General features: G+C 32.2%; 2 protein-coding genes across 2 annotated transcripts; both read right to left on the bottom strand.

The window, feature by feature from the left end:
• Window positions 1-3,401: 3,401 nt before the first annotated feature.
• LOC139481347 (uncharacterized) lies at window positions 3,402-7,920 on the bottom strand. The gene is made up of 4 exons (XM_071264605.1): window positions 7,800-7,920; window positions 4,854-5,087; window positions 4,468-4,554; window positions 3,402-3,690 (listed from the first exon to the last, which is right to left on the bottom strand). The coding sequence occupies exons 2-4, from the start codon at window positions 4,888-4,890 to the stop codon at window positions 3,419-3,421; spliced, it is 396 nt and encodes a 131-aa protein (XP_071120706.1). The 5' UTR covers window positions 4,891-5,087; window positions 7,800-7,920; the 3' UTR covers window positions 3,402-3,418.
• Window positions 7,921-11,921: 4,001 nt separating this feature from the next.
• On the bottom strand, window positions 11,922-18,106 carry LOC139481346 (BET1 homolog). The gene is made up of 4 exons (XM_071264604.1): window positions 17,946-18,106; window positions 16,236-16,330; window positions 15,069-15,125; window positions 11,922-14,462 (listed from the first exon to the last, which is right to left on the bottom strand). The coding sequence occupies exons 1-4, from the start codon at window positions 17,962-17,964 to the stop codon at window positions 14,307-14,309; spliced, it is 327 nt and encodes a 108-aa protein (XP_071120705.1). The 5' UTR covers window positions 17,965-18,106; the 3' UTR covers window positions 11,922-14,306.
• Window positions 18,107-23,866: the final 5,760 nt, after the last annotated feature.

Genomic DNA, 23,866 nt, shown 5'->3' with positions numbered 1-23,866 from the left:
TTCTTTAAATGTCCTGTAACAAGTCAGGAGAATGGCCATTGTTATATTCTAGTTCGTTTATGTGTGTGTTACATTTAAGTGTTTCTGTTGTGTCGTAGTTCTCCTCTTATATTTGATGTGTTTCCCTCAGTTTTAGTTTGTAACCCGGATTTGGGTTTTTTCTCAATTGATTTGTGAATTTCGAACAGCGGTATACTACTGTTGCCTTTATTTAAGGTGGTTCATCGGTATATGTTTCCCCCAGATAGAATGTTCTTATACTTTACTAAAATAAAATATAATAAGAAGTATGGATCACCGTGCTATTTTTAAGGCTACAAGTTCAAAATTACCCAAATTTGCATAGGTCAATCTATAACAGCATGGACGACGTTATAGATAGGGAATACATATAAATCATTACATTAGCTTAATTCTTCTGTGCGAAAAAACAGGCAGCTGCATCGAAAATGTCGAGCGATACGACTTTTTCAATCTTCACATCTATAAACAACAGTTATACCGTAAATATTTTATTCCTATAGGTAAAATAGTATTGTTGAAGGGCTACCAATTTAAACTACAGTGTACCAAAAACAGTAAATACCAATATCGTTCAATGGTAATATCAGAAAAACTTGAAGTAAGGTAATACTCTCGGTAATACTATCAGCTCCATTTACGGGATTAAATGTAATTATGCAATAAAAGCAAAGTATATTAACTATAAAAGAGAATATTTAAAAATCTAAAATCGGCAAAGCCATGTGTAAACATATATTAATATTACAAAATAACTTATTGATGAAAATGCACTTTTCATAGGGTAGACATATTTAATAGGTGTAATTTAAAAGCTGTATTTGAATGTATAAGAGATGGATAATCCTGTTGTAAATGTTGATAAGTATATGATGTTTGATCTGCATTCATTTACATTTATAACAAAAGGTCAAGTGTTCATTCTTTTGTCACTTTCAGTTTTCATATTTGATCGGTTCGTATAATTACATTACAGAGATAATTGACGATGTTAACGATATGTTTTATTCTAACATAATATACATTGGATGTAAACAATTCCAGAGTTGTTGAATTCTATAGTTTTCTTAGCTAACCGAATTCTTATATGAATATAAAAAGATATGGGTTATACTTTAAAAAGACAAGAACTCAACTAAACAGAAAAACAAAAATAAAAATAAAAGACATAGAGTTCAGTATACGGCGTATCTCAATAAATAGATGCCTATATCATTTGTCAATTTATAAATTTTCAAACGAAATTAACGATGTTTGCGTTTTCGGTTTGTGAGTTGTCCACCATGACATAGCATACTTTTCCAATTAATAACGTTTGCCATTTTAAGTACTTTGTAAACTGTACACTATGCCATAGTTTACCTATTCCTATTAAAACTGTTTGCTGTTTCTTAAATTTCTTAAAATGAACTCCATAAAATCTTTTAGCTATCTTGAGCAGTTATTGCCGTATACAAAATCATAAGCCTTGCATATTTGATCAGATATGTTTACCTATAAAAAAACCTGTCCAATCGAACAACGTTTCGATGTACATTTGGTTCATCGTACAAATAACAAAATCATGGTTTTCCAGTATACGATATTCTGTGTCAGCTAAAAGTTTTTATATTCCATACAAATAGATAGTGTTTTAAATTATTTCGTAGTAAGCAAACTTTTCCATCCAAAAATATAACTTCAAGAATACCTTTGTTCAATTTCTTTTACACAAATCCATTTTAGATTCAGATGGAATAACACGGTCGGATCAGTCATAAGGATACAATTTAAAGAAACTTAATTGTGTTATTCAAGTGATAAGCAATACAATATCCACAAATATACCAACATGATTAAAACCATCAAGTAATTCCTTGTAGCAGTTATGTCCCAAAATAAATTTGCTTTGTTAGTGTGTGTGTGGGGGGAGGGGGTGTAACATGTACTGATATTGTGTCATTAATAGATAGCCCGTATCCTTTGTTTTTCTATTGTTTTCAACAGTTGTATCGTGGTTTTTTTATTATCTTGACAACTTTGTATGTCTCTGTACTGAATGTTTTTGCATTTATTTGAACTCTTGTCCTGTCATGTTATGTTGTCAATTAAGTGTTATATTAAACATTGCCATAAAAGCGCGATGTTTGGCTACCCACAATTCCAGGTTAAACCCACCCTTTTTTCTGTAAATGTCCTGTAATAAGTGAGGAAAATGACTGTTGTTATCTTATAGTTCGTTTCTGTGTGTGATGCATTGTCTTTTGGTTATTTTTGTTTGCACTGTGTTTCTGTTGTTTAGTGGTTTTCCTCTTATAGTTAATGTGTTTTCCTCTGTTTCAGTTTGTAACCCGGGTTTGTTTTCTCGAAATCAATTTATTACTTTAGAACAGCGGTATACTACTGTTATCTTTATAGATAGGAAGAAAACTGTTAAATGTTTTTGACTTGAACGTTCTTGTAAAAGGTAAATCAAGAAGAGCGCTTTGGACTCATAAAATTCATAAAGTATTTTTTGGGGGTTTGTTTTTGTTTAAAACATTTTCAAAATTAATGTTATAGGAGCGTACAAGATTTGCAAACTAAATCATTTCTAGAAAACAAATAAAATAACAAAAATACCGATATCCAAGGAAAAGTCAAAACGGATAGTCCCCTATCAAATAGCAAAATTAAAACCTTAAACACATCAAACGAATGGAAAACAACTGTCAGGTTCTTAACTTGGAACAGAAATTTCCTTATGAAACAGGTACGTATTTATGTCAATGTGCAGTTTTACGTGAAAACGACTCTGGTCAAAGATATTCAACATATATTTTTGTACGCAGACGCAAACATAAAATCTGTTCAATGGACCAAGGGAAGTAACAACTACTGGAAACATCATCTGCGAAATCATTGAATGTATTATGCATGTTATGGTCTTGCCACCAAAGTATTTTAACGGTCACTCAATGTTTTTACCTTGGTTTCAATTAAAAAAAAAAGGTTGACATGATTTAATTCTGAATAGAAATATCAGTAGTTCAGTTAGTGGATTAAGATTTTTAATGTCAATTAAAAGTGTTAAATTATCAAACTAGTAATGATGTTTTCACAAGTTCCTAATAGTTAGCCATTGTAATTAATATAGTCAACAAAAATCGGTTTACGATTATTGTTTCCGTAACGTTTTTTCTATCTTCCATGGTCATGTTATTTTATTTTGTTTTTTGTTGTTCTTCTTTAAAGCGAAAATATTTGAATTTCTTTTTTAACTTCATTTCATCAAATATAATTTTGGTTTGGTCAAGATCTATTTATTTCTGTAGTTTTAACAAGAAACCGTGTAATTTTAAACGAATGTTCCAAAAGAGGAATACATTTTGAAAAAGCTTGTCTAGAAAGCAAGTACGATAAAATATTTGACTTGATTTTATTTTGTACTAATATCAAAAAATTGACTCAATCCATGAAATAATAAATCTCCATCAGTCATTGCCTTTTCCCGGAATTCTTGTCTACTCATTTTCTTCAGCTGTATCCCCGTAACTCCGACAAACTGCTTAACTATTTTTATTGTTCTATCGTTTGGAATCTTGTGCTTCCCACATAAATGTTGCAGAACCTCTCCAACCTCTTTCGAGGTCCACCTGCTGTGATGTTGTGGATTTAATATTGTTTTTCCAAGCTGATTTTCTAATTCATCTATCATTTAGACAAAAAATGCATTGTATTTGATATCAAAACTTAAACAGTTTTCAGTCCCATTTAGGTCTAAATAATAGCAATATGATTAAAATCCGGACTTTCACTTTGTTCAATTTGGGGTTTTTCATTGTCGCTGTTCTTTTATCATGCACGTGGATTTTTTTTATGTAATACATTTACACACAATATTCTAATTCTAAGTCAAATGTGGCAAATTTTAAAACGCAATAAGTCTACGATGATTTTAATAAATCATAGGTATACCATATACAATATTGATATTTGTCTAAATGCTTTTTTGTGTTTCTTTGTTACATACTTGGTTGTATTTATAGTGATCAAGATTATAACACAACGTTGACTACTGTGCCCCTATTTTCGAAATTTTTACCTATTAAGTCTGTTTTGTTTTTTTTCGTTGTCAATAGGATGGAATTTTATGCGAATGTCATGCAAGTGAGAGGTTTAGTTAGCTATAAAACAAGGTTTGATATGTTTAAATTTTTGATTTTGCCATTTGATTACGGACTTTTCGTTTGAATTTTCCTTGGTTTTCGGTATTTTTGTATTTTCCTTTTTTGAAACTGAACTGAAAAGCATCAATTTATATTTATAAGTAAAGGCAACCACTGCTGATGTTTCTTAAACAAAGTTTACAAAAGCTAAATATCCTCAATAGAAACTAAAAATAACTTATTACGCTATCTATAAAAGTAACCGAAATAGTTTGAGAATTATGAATATCAAATTATTACATGAAGCAATCGAACTTACTTTCTTTAGAAGGAAGATTTGAGCATTCCTCCGTCAAATTCTTTGGAGTGTCAATTTCGTCAATTGCTGGATATTTTGAAACCGGAACTGAAATAAAATATCAAAACTAAGATGAATGTCTATATAAAAAAGAAGATGTGGTATGATTGCCAATGAAACAACTGTTCACAAGAGACCAAAATGACTCAGAAATTAACATCTATAAGTATATATTCGTATATAAGTGACGTTATTTTATTAAATAAGATAACAACTTACAACATAAAGATATATGTACAATGTATAGGTTGTCTTGGCCATATTACTGTTCTAAAACAGTTTAACTGCCATAGAGCGTAGCTAATGTTGAACTATTGATGGACGCAGAGGTAAAAAGAATAACTTACCATTAGAGCACATATTTTTGAAGACATTATGTAACATTTCACCATAGTTTGCCGTCTTAAGTTGAAAGTCTTCCAGGTTAAGTGTGACTAGAATTTTTCCGTCTACATTTTCAAATGCTTCTTGGAGATCTTTAATATGATCACGAGGTATTCTATGAAGTTTACAAACATATTCAAGCCATTCGGAAACATCGATGACACTCCAATGTTCCGGGTGAAAACTCGTCCATCTTGCTAATAAAATAAAGGAAAAATAGATTTTGTTCATATAAAACCAGAATGATAGAATTTCAAAAGAAAGGTTTATGATACCTTTTCTTTTGGTTTAATTCGAAATATATTTGCTTTCTATCGTTATTAACCCCCAAGGGTGACTGGGGTATAGAAATATGGTCACTTGGTCTTCTCCCGACCGGCAGTAAAACGCTTGCCGAAGTGGGGCGTCCGTTTGGCTGTGCGGGATGTATCAAGTTCGCAGTCACGTCCGGTCAGAAGGGAACGTTAAAACCGATGCCTCGTGTAAAGAGAGCGCCACGCTCTTTGCACGTTAAGAACCCTTGCAACAACTCCTTTGAGGGGTCCGTAGGTGGCCTGTTGCAAGGCAAAATTTCTGTCCCTATCCAAGATACCCTCATTATCCAGTGGCAGTCAAAATTTCCCCGACCATCATCCCAGATGGCCTCTATCGTATCTACCTACCTATTGTATTTATTGTGAACTTGTTCTCGTCCTGAATATGCATGAAATATTTGCCACTGAACGTTAAGCAACCAACAATCAATCAATCAATCTATCGTTAATAAGAATTATATAATAAAATATTAACTGGAAAAAAAACACGTTTGTGTATGGTTTGATTGCGATTTCATTGTTCACGACTTTTCGTCAGCCTTCCGTTCGACCAACTGTGCAGAACTTCATAAATTTATTTTGAGTTCGTTCTGATTATGATTAAGCTGCTTCTCACAGTTAATGAAATTCGAATCTACCAATCATAAGGCACACCCGTCAACAACCTTTTGAGAAGCTAAATCCCACTTGTAGTATCATTAAAATAGTTACAGCCAATTATCAATTCATCATTAATATTACGGTCGTCTATATCATGCGTTTTGTCAACTTAAAATATACATTTGTGGGAATCGAATCACGACAGCTGAGGGCAAAATGAATTCTTAAGTTAAAGAGCGCTGATAATATAAAAGCTGAATGGGCCTGTATATATGATTAGATAAATGGTATATTTTTAATGATATAAATAATAAATTATAGAAAGAGACCCCATTAGCGATACATCATATCGTCCGCAGGAGAGGAGCACCGAACACTGGAATAGTGATACATTCAGTAGCAAAACAGCCACTGTCATTCGCATCGACCCACTGGTAGTTAAAAAATCAAAAATATACCAGGGTTATGATTTTATATCCAAGTCTCGTTTTGTTAACTGCAATATTGACTGCTGTACCTTGACATTTTTAACTAATATGTTTGCTTGTTTTGGTTCACGCATCGTTGTCAATATAATGAAATTTGATGCGACTATCATACAAGTAAGAGGTTTGGCTAGCTTTAAACCCAGGTTCAATCCACAGTTTTCTACATAAGAAATTGCCTGTACCAAGTCAGGAATATGACAGTTGTTATTCATTCGTTTGATGAGTTTTATCTTGTGATTTTGCCAGTTTTGAATTGTTCCTCGGAGTTCAGTATTTTTATATTTTTTTTAATTTTTGTTACAAAAGACTCATTATTAGCGTTTTGTTTAAACCCGTTGGAAGGCGAATTCAGTTACAAATGTAGCAAGTGGTATTATGGTAGATACATCCAGAATCAGTGGTATCTCGCCAGTGGTTGTAAAAGCTTAATATTAAATATTATTAAGGTCTTACCGTAGGTTATAGAAGGCCTATAAAAAAAAACTGTATTTCTTATAATTATTTTTTCCTATTTTCGAAATCTGTTGTGACCAAGAGGTCTTGTATTTAAAAAAAGGATATGCATATCAAGAACTACTTTAATATTTTTTCGAAACAACCTTTTAAGTATTCTCTATTGTCTGTATTGAATAGAGTAGCCGGCCAAATATGATATGCAAAAACCTTTTTATCAGATAGAATACGAAGTTAAAGTGAAAGTAGAACAGAAGGAAATTGTTCAGCTACTTATGGTAGAAATTTTTTGGCGACAGTTTATCGTTATTTGTATGACAGAGTCTCTACCTTCGATCATTATTATGTGTGACTTTCAACAAATACTTGAATCAAAAGGTCATGAATGATCTATCCCTTTGATTAAACTTGTTATCTTCCATCTCCAATAAATAAAAGATAGAGAAAATCAAATCATTAAAAAATGTTAAGATATTGAGGTATGAATATCTAAATTCAGATTTTAAAACTATGCATGATAGCTTAACATGCTAATCATCAAAATTATGAATTTTGATAATTGATAGACAAGAAATGGCGGGTAAATTCGTCTTGATATTTGATTGTAGATTAACACCGGCTTGTAAAACACGGTTACTATCAAATAAAAAAAGATGGTGCTGATATTACAAACAAAAAAAATGCGGGCTATAAATGAGCCAGCAATCAACCAATAAAAAGAAACAAAATATATCTTGAGAGCAACTTAATTACAGTTTTCAACAATGACATATGTTTAAATAATGTGTCCAGCTCTTAATCGTTCGTAATCAATACAAGTCCCAGGCATTAAAAGGTAATTTTTTAAACTTGCATTTTTTTTTATTGAAAAGTGTTGTTTCTGACATGAAACTTGATTGCATTTGTTTCCCACCAAATTATATATTAGACTAAATTTAACCAAAATATATTTTTCTTGGCGATTTTCAGTTATACTGAAAATATTATATTACTCTACATCACAATGATTTTGTTTCTTCTTCTTATGTTTTAAAATACTTTAACAGCATCCTACCTTTATCCAGTTTTTTGGTTTGAAATTATCTTCTGATGATGATTAGAGTAACCTGTTATTACGATTTTTCTCATTAGATTTAGTTTGTTATGTAATTTTTATGATTAGAAGTTGTTGTGGGGGATTTTCCGGTGTGTATAGATATAAACGTCATGTGCGTGTGTTCCTGGTTTTATGAATGGGCGATTGGGTAACAAATATCCGGGTCTTTGATGTTCCTCCGATTGTATCTCAGTGTTTTGGTTGGTTAAAACAGTGTACTATCACTAACGACCGGCGAATTCATTATGAACATGTGTTATTAACATAATGATTACAAGTTTAATTAATTGTTCGACATGTTTCATGCAGATAATGATTCCAACTCCGTAATTAGTAAACATAGATTCAATGATGTGTACAAACTTTAATTGAATTGTAGTGGTGTTCTATTTAAAATAGCATTATTAAAATCTAAATATAAATATAGCGGTATAGTAAAATGGTGTTAGTTGTTCAGATATATCGATTGTCCTGATCTATTTCCCCGAGGTGTTTTTTTCACAGGGAATGCGGAAGCCTACTATTTTTAACGCCAAATAACGTGGGACATATAGTAGTATAAGTTGGATCAATAAATAATGGGTAGTTAGATCAACAGATATTAAAGTAAATATAACTCCATTCAGTATATGGTTGTCATAAATGTTGGTAAATGAACACTCTAGCTCTAACTGAATGTCCGTCATAAAATTAAGGTCTGCCAAAAAGAAATCCATGAATATGTTTATTACTTCATTTGGCTCTCTTTCACTTCAAAATCCTTTCCATTCAATGTCCGAAACTGTTAATGTTTTGTTGTTGAAAAGAGAAATGTAGTCAATAGTTCGAATATTTAGACAGCCAAATGTACCAAAAGACTATCTTATAAATTAACTGTTTACATAACTTGTCATTGGAGCGTCACTGATCAGCGTTTTGTACACGCAACACGCGTCTGGCACAAATATAAAATTTAATCCCGATATCTATGATGAGTTTATTTAAAACCATTGGGGTCGATATCACTGCTGGTGGAGTTTAATTCCCCGAGGGTATCGCCAGCCCATGCAGTAGTCAGAACTTTTACAAAACTTTGAATTTTTGAAATACAATTATAAGGGTTTTTTTTACCTCAGGAATCGATTACCTTAGTTGTATTTCGCAAAACTTTTAGGAAATTTTGGTCCTCAATGCTCGTCATCTTTGTTATTTGTTTGGCCTTTTTAACCTTTTTAATTCGAAGTTCACCATGTTCACTGATGAGTCTTTTGTAGACGAAACGCGTTTCTGGCGCAAATACCAAATTTAATCCTGGTATATATCATGAGTTTAATAAATGTAAGAAATTCTATTTCATATCGATCACTATTTGTGTTTATAAACACTTTTGATCACAACATCATTTCAGAAGCAAGTGTTGTGAGTTCAATAAGTAAACATGACGCGCATTTCGACAATAAATGTCTCTTCAGTAATGCTCGAAGCAAAAATATTTACAAATCCAAATTAAGCTTATTAAAATAATAAAGAGCTATAATCCAAAAAGAGCACAACAGTATAGCAAATTTTAATGGAAACAAAAATCCTTACTTTCATCCATGTACCGAAGTACTGGCTATTTGGGTACTTACAATCCATCAGCAGAGGCATCGCCCCAGGGGTAGTAATAAAATGATCGATACCATTCTTTCGGCACCAGATATGCATTTCGACAATGAATGTCTCTTAAGTGATGCTCGAGGCCAAAATATTTGAAAATCCAAAGCTGATTAAAATGATGAAGATCAAAAACAACAAAACAGTACAGCTAAATCCAGGTAAGGATACAGAGCTTTGCGCATGAGTGAGATAAATTCCAAAATTTTAAATAAATATACTAAATGGAGTTACTATTGCTCTTCAACTTTGTACTTGTTTGGCTTTATAACTATTTTGATATCAAAGTTTGACAAATCATTGGTTGATTGTTGTCTATCAAAGTTTGGACTACTTGACAGATCAGTGGTTGGTTGCCGTCTATCAAAGCTTGGCCTACATTAGACTGATCGGTGGTTTGTTGCTGTCTTGTCGGGGTTTAGTGTGTGTTAGACTGATTGAGTTTTTTTTGTTCTTGGCTACTTTGTATACATTATATGTTTGTTTTTTTAATTATTATCCATTTGCGTTGTACGTCTGTGGTGTATTTTTAGTTTTAGCTGCTGGATCCCATACTATCCCTTTGCTTCCAAATGGTTCACTTTGAGCGTTCCTGTTGAAGGTAAATCTAGAAAACTGCTTCGGATCCATGCACCTTATAATGTTATTTTAATTGTTTGACAGCACTGGGTTGGTACGGACTAACTTTCCCCAAGGGTATCATCAGCTCAGTAGTCAGTGCTACTAGCATAATTTATAACAAACCTTTCAAAAATTGTTCTTTCATTATAAAGAAACTAAGGTTTCATCACCCTCATGCAAAGTTGAGCTCAGATGGATTTGGCATTTTTATGTTCTTTTTTGGTCATATAGCTCTTCCACTGTTTTGGTTCATAAACATCCTTGGCTTTCAAAATAGTTTTAGTGTTCCTATGAAGAAAAATAAGGAAGAGTATTTACAATGTGTTGCATTCATGTTTTTTTAACCTGTTATATCTGTGAACATTGCTCACCAAACTGGTAATACTAAGGTACTAAATGTCGTTCAAGTGGGAGGTTAAGCTAGAAAACCATGTATAATCTAAAATTTTCTTTGGGAAATGCCTGTACCAAGTCAGGAGTGTGATGGTTGTTTTCCACTAGTTCTGTTTGGTGATAAAATTAGATTTTATGGACTTCTCATTATTGGATTTACCTTGGAGTTCGTTATTTTGTTATTAGTTTTAAGACTGATCAGTGGTCATGGAAATAAAAATGTTTTATCCTTTTAATCTGGTTGTTTGAGGAATAAGACTGTCTAGGAAAGTGTTCTTTAATTAGACAATACAATGATGTGTTGTACCCACCGTACAAAAACTTCACGTAACTGTTCTCAAAAGTTTCTTGTTGTAGAATTTATAACTTTTGTTTTGAAATTTGCCAATTCAAATTCATTGATTGCATTGACCTTTCTCAATACATCATTGACATGCACAGTCCATATCGTCTTAAAATAGAGATTTTTAAGAAACTTTAGATAATTAGACCTAGGAAACATATAGTGCTGGGTTCAAAGAACTAAATATTTAAGTCAGATATATAGACTAAGGTGATATTAGTCTCAAATATGTTGATCTCAATTATCATCAAAGAGATTTCATATGAGCAAATGTGTATTTTCTGCATTTATTTTTTATAAATAAATATTATATACATGTTAATGGATGTTTGATGGGGTGTGTAAAATTCTTTCATAATTTTCTTTAAGGAATGACTGTAATATTGTTTCTGTCTAATCAGAAATGACATCAAAAATATGGTGAACACTGAATAACCTGTGAAGTGTGCACCACACTTTTAATGTTATTTTGAATAAACAGAAAATATATTAGTCATCCCTTATAATTTAATTGTGAATTCTATTTTAAGCCAGGTTAAGCATAAAATTTTTCAGTCACATGACAAAATAATTTCTATGAGCTGATAGACAAGACACTGTCAGGCAATCAAAAGATGTGTTACATTCATAATTGAATTATTTACAAACAGATTTGTGACCAGCAAAACATAACCATAAATCTTAACAAATAGAGCTTCCAAAGACAATAATGAAAAAAAAAAATGCAAATGATCTTTAAATCAGATATTGCGACACAAATAGTGTACTGATGTTCAGTAGTTGTCCTTTGTTAATGTGGTTCATAAGCAATGATAAGTGCTCCTGGTTTTTTTTAAATAGATTAGACCGTTGGTTTTCCTGTTTGAATGGTTTTACACTAGTCATTTTTTAGGCCCATTAATAGCTTGCTGTTTGGTGTGAGCCAAGGCTCTGTGCTGAAGACCTTACTTTGACTTAAAACGATTTTTCTTTTACAAATTGTGACTTAAATGGAGAGTTGTCTCATTGGCACTCATATCACATATTCTTAAATTTCTTTGTACATGTTTCAAAAATGATAATTCAAATAAACCTCAATATGAGCATGATGAGACTTTGATATCTTTAATCAAAATCTTCAATAATCATACATTAAACATTTCATTTGGCACCATCAAAATCATTCAAAAATGAACACAATCAATATATTCATTACATCAGCATTTACACACACATATAACTGAATAGTTTCATAATGTTTGCAATCATGCTATTTGAAAAAACAAATGAAATGTTGACAGAAAGGCATCACAGTTTACTGCTCATACTAATTATCCTTATCAAGCGTCATAAAAATTTCCCTAGATCGAGGATTAGAGGTGAGGCACTACACTAGTAATGATGATAAATGTAGTTAGAATACATTTTTTAAAATGCTTTTTATACATACAATGATATTTTCAAATTGTTAAAAATAAGCACTAGATATTATCTTGGGTATATGCACTCAATGACAGATCAATGCATAAGTAGATATTTATTATTCATATATCAAACCATGGATACTGTGGCTTCTTCAAATATTGTTGGTATCAAGTTTCTTGGATAGAGGAAAACTTTTATTTTTCTTGGACATTTTTTAACAATCTCTGCATCTAAAGCCTCTGAAAAAGTTGTGATTCGTTGAACATTTGAATTCAAGTTTGGTTTTTTTTCACCATTAAAATCCACAAAAATGGGTATCCAATATATAATATAATAATGAATCCGCAATTCTATTAGGACCTTGTATGTAAAGTATAGTAAATAAACTTTCCTTAACAATAACAAGGTATTGTGTTTTAAGGCTTTCATATTTACTTGTAATAAAAAAACAAATTAAAATTGAAATATGTACTATTAAAGTAGCGAGACAAATTTTCATTACAATTTATAAACATTAAACTGCCAACACTCAGCATGTGTATATTCTTTATATATGTTGACTATCATATCAACTCTTCATTTATAAATAAAAACAACAATAAAAACGCTAGGAAGACAATGAAACAATGCAACATTCATACATTAAAATTAACAAAATATGACAACAAATAAAAATTGATTGTAACGATTAATTGAAAAAATATTAATGCATGCATTTATTAATTCAAATCATCAAAGGTTGAGTTTATTGATGCAATTTATGATCAAATAGTTTTTTTTCATTGAAATATGTTTAAACATGGGTTTTTTCTCCTTTAGATCTAAACCAGTGACCTTTATCACATCAAGAACATTATTTCTTTTTCTAAATTTATAAAACATTGTATGATGCATATCACTATATTCAACATAATGATAAATTACAAATATAAATAACAGCTAACTCTGAGATTGGGAAGTACTTGAAACGGTAAACAGAAAACCAAAAACTTTTTAGAAATACAAAATCACATAGCCAGCTTTGCTGGAAATGAAATAAAACAAATCTTAATAGAAATAAAATAATATTCCTGACAGAGACAAACAACAATCCTTGTTCCTATGGTGATTTGTTGTTTGTTCTCTTGACTTCATGTAATTTGATATAAAAATATAGAGATGTAGTATGATTGCCAATGAGACAACTATCCATCAGAAACCGAATGGCCTTGTTTTAAGAAATTATAGGTTACAGTAGGGCTTTCAACACTGACAATGACCTATACTGTATAGATTGCTTTAAAAGATCATAAAAGGCAGGTTGTAAAAAATGTGAAACAATTCATACGAGAAAACTACATGCATTTATAACAATACAATTTTCAAAAAAATCAAAACATGACAGATATGAACTAATACCAATTACTGAATTACAGGCTCCTGATTTGAGATTAGCACATAAAGATTGTGTTTGAGTTTTTATTACCAACAGATAATTTGCTTTTAGAAGGAATTCTTAATTCAGTATTCTTCCTGACAAAATATTTCAATAGAAGTCCATAATAAAGTAAAAATACAATTTCAATAATAAATTTAAAAGGTTTTCCTTTTTTTGGGGGTCAATACTGTAAACTTGGAAAGTTTTGTGCTGAGGTTATGATTTCAACCTTTTGCAATCATGTTCAAGGTCCCAATATATCCTGAAGTGACCTACATGTGACTAGATTGTGTATATATCAACAATACTAATGTGAATAGAGCACTTATCATTTAATACACAAATTAAATTCAAGCACAAAATTGAGATTGTAGATTGAAATTGTCAAAAAAATTACCAACCAAGTGTTCCAAGTTTACAGTATATATTTTCTAGTTTACAAGAAGTTATAAAATATTGATAATATATAGTTGAAATGAACCTTTAATCTTTCAAAGATTATTATACAAGAATAGCCCTTTCACATTAATCTTCTCACTTTTTGTTTTCAATGATACAACTTATAGAGTTACACTCTTCTGTAGTTCATCTAGAATCTCTGTATTAAAGCTTTCATCATATTGCAGCTATCAATTATCATCTTTCAATGTCATCATCTAAATTTGACAATCATCCATATCAAAAGGAATACAAACAGTGCAAAACCTAATAGGTAACATATATGTTTATGTCCACCAGATGCAGTTATTCTCTTTAAACGGTTCACTGTCTTATCCAATAAACTCCCTCCTTTATCAAAATCATCATGCTGAAATAAAATGTTCATTTTTTCTTGTATCACATATTAAAAATGTATTATATTAATTGACAAATTAAACATAAAGTATCAGTAACTATCCAATAGATAAATGTACCACATATGTCTGACAAAATGGATAACTAAATTTTTCAGGCTCAAGTTATAATAATTGTCATGCCCTCACCATTAATGAGCAAGAAGCCCACAGCTATGTCATGCAAAGTATACTCCCACTTATTATATGACATTGACCAATATGACATGTTTTGTGACAAGTTGTAGAATGTCTATTTTCATGAACAAAGTTCTATAACTCTGTTATAATAAAGTTCAATGGTAAAATTGAAATGAAGCTATCATCATGACAATTTTTGACATTTTTGGTTTCAATTGTTTTACATTTGTCATATCAATACCGTTTACAACTGCTATGCGGTATAGAATTTGCTCATTGTTAAAGGCCTTACAGTAACCTATAGTTGTTTATTTCTTTGTCTTGTGGAGTATTGTCTCAATGTCAAAAGTACAAAATACTCTTATTTTATACATTTAACTTATTGCAACTTGACTTAAAATATTTTAAAATTGATACCAAAAAGGAAAACATAAACCTACCATTTCATTTAAATACTTGTTCTGATCTCTAACTTCATTTCCAATATCTATTGTTAACTGTAAACAAAATGGTTCATAGTTTAAAATATCATAAAATCTACTGTATTTAGTGCAATAAACTTAATTATATAAAGTTAAATGACAAACTGTTCCACATAGTATGAAATTCAAAACAGTGTGGCTGTGGCCATTGATTGACACATTAAATTCATCCATTGACTGGGACAATTTACGTGAACGTTTGTCTGTAACGACCACTGTTCACGATGTACCTACGATAGACATTTAAACTGTGGGGTCACCAAAGGTTTCTTAACTCCTTTAATTATAAAGTAATTCGAAAAAATAATCAGGAATAACCTTTATGTTTTGATTTATATAATTGGTATAAATCAAAACATCGTGTTATATCTGATTAATTTTTTCGAATTACTTTATTGAGGTGTTGAGAACCTTTGGTGACCCCATAGTTTAAGTGTCTTTAAAAAGTACATAGTGATCAGTGGTCGTTACATACAAACGTTCACCTAAATTGTCCCAGTCAATGGATGAATTTAATGTGTCAATCAATGGCCACAGCCACACTGTTTTGAATTTCATTCTACATACATGGTCGGGCTGTTTTCTATTTGACACATTCCCTATTTCCATTCTAAATTTTTATATTTTATTTACATGTATTAACCACTTCAGATGTTCAACTTTCTCCCTTGTATAAATTATGTCAATAGTGTCCTCATAATGACATCTACAATGTAGACCAATCAGAATAATCAAAGCGATTTCCAAGTTATAACACCATTTCTATCATTTTCTGTATTGCCAATTAGCTTTTATTCAGATCATATTACAACCCTTTATTTTACAACACAATTTTTTATAAAGTCATCCTTGATCAACAGGTCTCTAGTATGATAAATTAAGAAAAAGGTCCACTGTTTTCAGACTTTTTATACTGATTAGTTTCATTATAGCTGCTGCCAGTAGATTATCTACTGGCAGAAGCTATTATGAAACCAATCAGTATAAAAAACTAGATGGTTTATGTTATAATCTTATGTACAGTTACATGTGTTTTTTCGGGGTGTTCTTTAATGTGTGCAACTTTTATTTTATATTTATTCAATTTATGTGAAAATTAATCTTTCAAGTGAAAAGATAACATACTGATTTTAAAGCTTGAACTTTATATTTCAAATCTTCCTCCATTCTCTGATTGTCTTCTTCCACATATTCTCCTTCTTGTCCTTGAAAACCATTTCCTTTTATAATAGATAAATTTAAATGATTATATATGTTATACTTTTCATTATAAAGTTAAAACAAATTACAATACAATGTATAAACTAAATTCTCAAATGTGTTCCTGTGTCACTTAACAGAAATATGATGCATAATCTTGATTGATTTGGAATTGAAATAATTTTCAATTTTTTAAAACAGATTTGTTTTTTTTTATCTTTGTACCTGAATGTCAAGTGACATTAACTTCAATATTTGATTGAAACTTTCTTATAAATGTGTTGTGTTTTGTGTTGCATTGTTTATAATTTTTAAATTTTATGTAGTGTTGTTTGGACATCTTTATGTTGCCGTCCCCCCTGACATTGTCAGTTTCTATTGGAGAGTATAGAATATCCCCATTGTATCCTCTGTTTCTGTTATTTCTTGTTACAGTCACTGTTAATATCATTTCTTTAGGAACTGTATGGCCATTTGTAATTGCTATGCACATGCTGCATCAGCTGTAACTATATGTGCATGTCATTTGTATCTGAATGAATTTTTAAGTTGTGATTGTTAGAAATATTTTATTCAAATAAGGAGAGTATAGTTCATAGTGAGTGCAGGCGTGTTGAATGCATACTAGTTATCCTGTTTAATTCACAGATGCTTGGGTATATCACAGGGGTTTGTTACAATTTGCTGGGTTTACTATCCATACGGACCCCCAAAAATTCTTACGTACTTGCAGAAATGTTCTGAAAAGGTCAAGGGAAAACACTCAAAATAGTAAAAATCTTTTTATTATATGCTAGAGATGTACTAAAAATGTTATGAACAATACCAATTTGATAAATATAAACGCTGTCTACGATCTGATGACAAGGATGGCACGTTTTCCAGAAAAATAGTTGGGCATTCCAGGTAGGTCAATTTATTCATTTATAGATAGCAGAAAAATGAGTTGGAGTTAGTTGCCTTTTTGTTTCTTAGTGCAATGTGCTTTGCCTTATCTGTGTGACATAACAAGGTTGTGCATCCGAAGGACGAACTTGAGAGGCGAAAGTAGAACAGGCATTGATCAATGTTGATTACAAGTAAGTGTTCACTTTTGCATTTCCGTTATACTATGGTCTTTTTTTGATTCTTTTTCATGTCAAAGATTAGAATTTTATTGAATCTTTATGACTGCAAATTATCGGGAATATACGGGAAACGTAGCTGAAAATGCACCGCGATATTCGTTAGGTGGAGGAACTTTGGGGAGTGGAGGATACACAGGCACTTGTTTTTGTCAATGTGGGGTTTACTATCCATACCAGTAAAAAAAATGGTGGTACTGGTATGGATAGTAAACGCGATATTGACAGAAACAAGTGCCTGTGGGAGGATAGTATAATTAGTAAAATTAGGGTTTTTGTCAATCGTTTAAGTCTTGTATCTAAAAAAGTTTTGGTTAAAATGAACTTAACTTTAAGTAGATGTCTTCAAATATATGGATAAGACAACAGGGTTCACTATATATTTCATTCAAAATTAAATTTTTGACATATGGCATAACAACATAATTTCGACTCGTATATAATTTTGACATTTCATACAAATTGTCAATATATTTGGAGTTTTGGCATGATCTTTGTTCAGACAATTTACCCATATGTGCTCTCCTCATCTTTAATCCTTCAATCTTCTGCCAATATAAAAATAACGAAAATATTTACAAAGAATCTATTTTCAACTTTTCTTATTTACTTTTTCTTGTGACAACGTCATCAAAACACGTGTACTATCAATCAGGGTCAATCTCATGTTTTAAATCGATCTCTAAATGTCAACCCAAGTTTCTTCTTTTGTTACAGAAAACCATCAACGTACTGATGTTTACTTTCCGGCGCATGCCTGGTAAATGTTTTCGAGGGACAACCGTTCTTATTCCGGTTAACTCAAACAAAACATATTTATTGAAAACAAACTCAGTTTACTTTATTTTGTTTTCTGCTTCGAAATTCTAAACACTGATTGTGTGAACAAAGGAAAATTTATTCCTAAAATATCTATGGCGTTTCATTAAGAAATCTTTTCATGAAGTACCGCCACCGATATTAGAGGATAAGCGGGCTGAGCGACATAATATATATATAAATATGTCTCTGACTTCACAGGACTTCACATTCATCTTCACATAAGCATTATGAAAATATATATAAGATATACATAATTGATTAAGACATACACGTTTTACTAGTTTGGAGTCTGCAAGATTAACACATTGAACTGACAAAGACATCATAACATACATGTATGTGATGGCATTCGTAAATAGAACTCAACATGCAGACATCTTATACGTTAATGTTTTTCACATCCAACCTTTATAGTAATATTCTTTACAAAGCACCAAAATGTCAGTATTCACTTCAAAAGCTAAGAAAACCGTTTAACAGACTCATTCAGAAGGGATATCATGAGTTGTCAGGTCATTAAAGATTGCAATAAAATTAACGGTACCAATTTTCTTGCACCAGATGCGCATTTCGACAATACATGTCTCTTCAGTGATGCTCGTGGCCAAAATATTTGAAATCCAAAGCTTATATAAAAGATGAAGAGCTATAATCCTGCAAGATTTGGCTCTAGTATTGATTCACTTATAGGGTCTTTGTATCGGAATTAAACACATTTATTCTAAAACCAGTTGTTTGTATGACGCGGTTTATGTTCTTCTCATATATTTTACGATGGTATAATGCTAAACCCCTAACAGGAGGGATTGTGCCTGATATGCATATGATGATTAAGATATAATCTTTCTATCCGTTTAATTGAGGTCTGGAGCTGGCATGTTAGTAACTGTTATTTATATGTATTATTGCCATTTTATTTATCATTTCTTTTGTTTCCTATTCTGACATCGGACTCGGACTTCTCTCAAACTGAGTTTAACTGTGCGTTTGTTTTTCTGTATTAGCAAGAGGTCATAGGGGGAGGGTTGAGATCTAAAAAAAAACATGTTTAACCCCGCCGCATTTTTGCGCCTGTCCGGCCAAGTCAGGAGCCTCTGGCCTTTGTTAGTCTTGTATGATTTTAATTTTAGTTTCTGGTACATATAGTTCGGAGTTTAGTATGACGTACATTATCACTGAACTAGTATACATATTTGTTTAGGGGCCAGCTGAAGGACGCCTCCGGGTGCGGGATCGAGTTTATAACTACATTGAAGACCCATTGGTGGCCTTCGGCTGTTGTTTGCTCTATGGTCGGGTTGTTGTCTCTTTGACACATTCCCATTTCCATTCTCAATTTTATGCTCAATGAAGTTGTCAACACACATACCAGTCATGCCAATACAAACATAAGAAAATCAGCCAAATAAAACACATATATTTTAAAAGCACTGAATGGTGGTCATGGTATTAGTAGATCACAGTAAGCAACATTTGTAAGCACGATAAACGAACTAGATTTGATGGTACAAAGCTTCTAATCAGATTAAACTGAGATCAGATACCAAAGGATAACCAAATTATAAAAGACGAATTGACAAAACACGAAAAAACGAACAAAGACAACACCGTCTACAACGCGCAATATAGAAAGACGAGACTGTCCAAGCAACATGAAGACCAAAACAAACTGGGGTGATCTCATGTGCTCTGAAAGGGTAATCATATCCTGCTCTACATAAAAGGTCATATTGCAGTGGCCATGTAAACTCAAATTCGGTGAAGTCATGTTAGAAGAAAAGAGGACAATATTGCGGTTATGACAATTCATATATATTTGTCGTCATCAGTGAAACAGATATTCCCCAACGGTCAGCCATCGCTTGTGATGTTGTTCGTAAATTTTGCCTAATCTGACTAAAACACCTCCTGATTGCACCTGTGCTTGTTCCGAATTCACATATAATCCAGCTGGGCACGTTATTACCGGTGAACTCAACATTGTCAATAACACTTCCCAAATGTTCGAAATATGGTGAGCCTAAATACATCAATTGGAAATACAACATCAAAATACTAAAAGATTCAGTCAAGGATTATGCTAGGCAATGGGCTAAACGCGAGAAAGAAGATGTAGATAATCTTTCCGAATGGATGAAGTCTGTGAGATCGTTAATACAAAACAGAATTTAGAAACTGAATGGGTCTATCAATACCCATGCTAAGTCAATCTTTAAAGACCCAAATGTTGCAAAACACTTGTTCTACCTCCATGACAAATATGTTGTTGTCCCCGCAGATAAAGCCCCAAACAACATCGTTTTTGTGTGTATATCTCATTACATAAACTGCTTGATAAATGAATTATGTATTCACTTAGAACCTCAACATATACCTTCACGAACCTTACCAAAGAGGAAATCCTGGATGATCATAGGTCTGTTTTATTTTCCTTAAAACTTGAAATTTCAACCAAATATGAAGAACTGGATCTTAATTCCATCACTGTACGTATTGGATACCTAAACTACATATGTGTCCTTACAAACAACGGTATATAGCTGGGTCTTCCAAATGCTCAACGAAACCTCATTCTATATATATATATAAATTATTAACATCTATATTATTAGCAATTAAAGCCGGTCTTCAAAGGTATTGTGAAACTGCTATGTGGATACTTAAAAAAATCCAAAGATCTGTTAGATTACATACATACTAAGACTCTTTCATCTTCCAATAGTATAAAAACATTTGACTTTTCTATGCTTTACACAAGTATTCCCCATTGAAAGCTAAAAGACAAATTGAAAGAGTTGGTATTGCTTTGTTGAACATAAAAAAGAATGGCGAACGTAGATACTAGTATCTATTCTTAGGGAGGGACTAATCTCTGAAACTGACATTATCGAGATGCTTGATTTCTATTGATAACATATGTGTTACGTTTGGAGGGCGTGTTTTAAACAAAATGTCGGAATTGCAATGGGAACCAATTGTGTCCCTCTTCTTGCCGACTAGTTTCTTTATTATTATGAGGCTGACTTCATACATGAACTTCTTAGTTATCAGTATCTATCTTATTTTCTGATATATAGATGATTTTCTCACTAAATAATTTATAAAATTTGGTGACTATGTACATGTTGAACGAATCTATCCCAGCGAACTTGAGATAAATGACACTAATGATACAGTTAAGTCTGTCTCATATCTTGACTTACATCTAGAAATTGACAATGAGGGTCGGGTTCAGTGGCGGATCCAGAAATTTCCATAATAGGGGGCCCACTGACTGCCTAAGAGGGGGCCCGCTCCGGTCATGCTTCAGTGATTCCCTATATAAGCAATTATTTTTTTTCCCGAAAGGGGGGCGGGCCCCCAGCCCCCCCCTTAAATCTGCCTCTGGGGTTGAAAACAAAACTTTACGACAAATAGATGATTTCAACTTCCCAATTGTGAACGTTCCATTTTTATGTAGCAACATTCCAGCAGCGCCTGCATACGAAGTATATATCTCCCAATTGATACGAAATTCCCGGTCTTGTAATTCCTATTATAATTTCCTAGATGGAGGGTTGCTGCTCACAAGGAAGCTATTAAACCAAGTGTTCCAAATGTTGAAGTTGAAATCATCCCTTCGTAAATTTTACGGACGCCATCAGGAATTGGTTGACCGTTATGGAATAACCGTTTCACAGATGATATCGGATATGTTCCTTATGTCATAATTACAATCCCCTTCCCTTTTCACGAATGTGACCTACCGAATTGGACTATTTACCGTATTTGTAATAACATAAGCAACACAACGGGTGCCACATGTGGAGCAGGATCAACCTGCTCTCCCGGAGTACATGAGAACACCCTCAGTTTTTGGTGGGGTTCAAACAGGAAATCGAATGGTTTAGTTATATAAAAAAATGAGAATAGAAAAATTTACACTTAAATGTACAGTACTCTGCGGAGGAACGTTTAGCATGTAACTTATATAAAAGTAACCCACTATAGGTCAAACTACAGCCATCAAAAATGAATACATCTATATGTATACATGTATATGTCTAGATATCCTTTAGTCATCGCCATCAAAATGCATACAACTATATGTCTGAAAAGCAGTTGATAATCACTATTAAAAAGGAATACATCTACATGTACACGACTTAAAGCCTTTGGTCGTTGCAAACAAAAAGGTACATTAACATCTCTAGATATGTTTTTGTTATCGCCATCATAAAGGGAAAGGAAAAATAGGGATACATCTTCATAGATATAAGAATATGTGGTATGAGTGCCAATGAGACCACTCTACATCCAATTACAAGTCACAATTTATAAAAGTAAACCATTATAGGTCAAAGTACAGTCTTCAACACCGATCCTTGGCTATAAAGGGCCCCCCAAAATGACTAGAGTATAAAACCATTCAAACGAGAAAACCAACGGTCTAATCTCTAAAAAAAAATCCGGGAAATGAGAAACATTTATGAACTATATCAACAAACGACAACTACTGGATATAAAATTCCTGTCTAGATAGCCTTTGGTCATTCCCTGAAAAAAGGATAAATCTTAAGGTCTATATATCATTTGGTCATTGCCATGAAGAAAATAGTACAGCTCTACGTCTAGATAGCCTTTGGTCATCAAAATCAAAAAGGAATACATCTGCAGGTCCAGATAGCATTTGGTCATCGAAATAAAAAAAAAAAAAAGGATACATCTACACGTCCAGATAGCATTTGGTCATCGAATACACGTCCAGATAGCATTTGGTCATCGAATACACGTCCAGATAGCATTTGGTCATCGAAATAAAAAAAAAAAGGATACATCTACACGTCCAGATAGTATTTGGTCATCGAAATAAAAAAAAAAAAGGATACACCTACACTTCAATGGCCAGATAGCATTTGGTCATCGAAATAAAAAAAAAAGATACATCTATATGTCAAGATAGCTTTTGGTCATCGCCATCATAAAAGGATACGTCTACATTTGCAGATATCCTTTGGTCCTCACCATCAGCAATGAATACATCAATAAGTCTAGATAGCCTTTGTCCACGCAATCAAAAAGGGATACATCTATACATAAAATGGGAAATGGAAAAACCGACCGACCGACCGACCGACCGACAGACAGGCAGACAGACAGACAGTTCAAATAAAGTGGTTGTAAGCAATTATAGGTAACCGTACGTTCGGCCTTCAACAATGAGAAAACCCTATACAGTATAGTCGGCTTTAAAAGGCCCCAACATGAAAAATATAAAACAATTCAATCGAGGAAACTAACGGTCTTATTTATAACAAAACAACACCTGTTTAAATATGCAATGAATGAGTAAGGTATCCTGAAAAGTTAAATAATAAATGCAATTTAAAAATATATATACAGAATGTTGAAAAACAGAATTTTCGTGGAAAAGGAGAAACTGATATGTATAAGGGAAAGACAGTAATGTTATTGAGCAGGACAGTGAGCTATTCATCATCATGACCCTTATAAGTAGTCATGGGGTAGATTATTATATAATACCCGAAAAGACTTTTTATTTTTTAATTGGTTCGGTAATAGTTACATATCGGCCAACATTTTTCTTTATTCATAAAATGAGATATCTAT

Source organism: Mytilus edulis, chromosome 7, assembly GCF_963676685.1.
Source record: "Mytilus edulis chromosome 7, xbMytEdul2.2, whole genome shotgun sequence".
NCBI classification, from domain to species: Eukaryota; Metazoa; Mollusca; class Bivalvia; order Mytilida; family Mytilidae; genus Mytilus; species Mytilus edulis.
This window is presented reverse-complemented; position numbering and strand designations above follow the sequence as displayed.

Bases quoted from the DNA above. Each gene is read 5' to 3' on its own strand.
- LOC139481347 (XM_071264605.1), bottom strand. From the start codon at position 4,890: ATGTTACATAATGTCTTCAAAAATATGTGCTCTAATG. The intron at 4,555-4,853 runs GTAAGTTATTCT...ATTTTATTTCAG, and splicing joins CAAAAATATGTGCTCTAATG to TTCCGGTTTCAAAATATCCA. The intron at 3,691-4,467 runs GTAAGTTCGATT...TCTAAATGATAG, and splicing joins AAATCTTCCTTCTAAAGAAA to ATGAATTAGAAAATCAGCTT.
- LOC139481346 (XM_071264604.1), bottom strand. The intron at 15,126-16,235 runs GTATGTTATCTT...TTTTGTTTACAG, and splicing joins AAGTTCAAGCTTTAAAATCA to TTAACAATAGATATTGGAAA. The intron at 14,463-15,068 runs GTAGGTTTATGT...ATTTTATTTCAG, and splicing joins ACAAGTATTTAAATGAAATG to CATGATGATTTTGATAAAGG.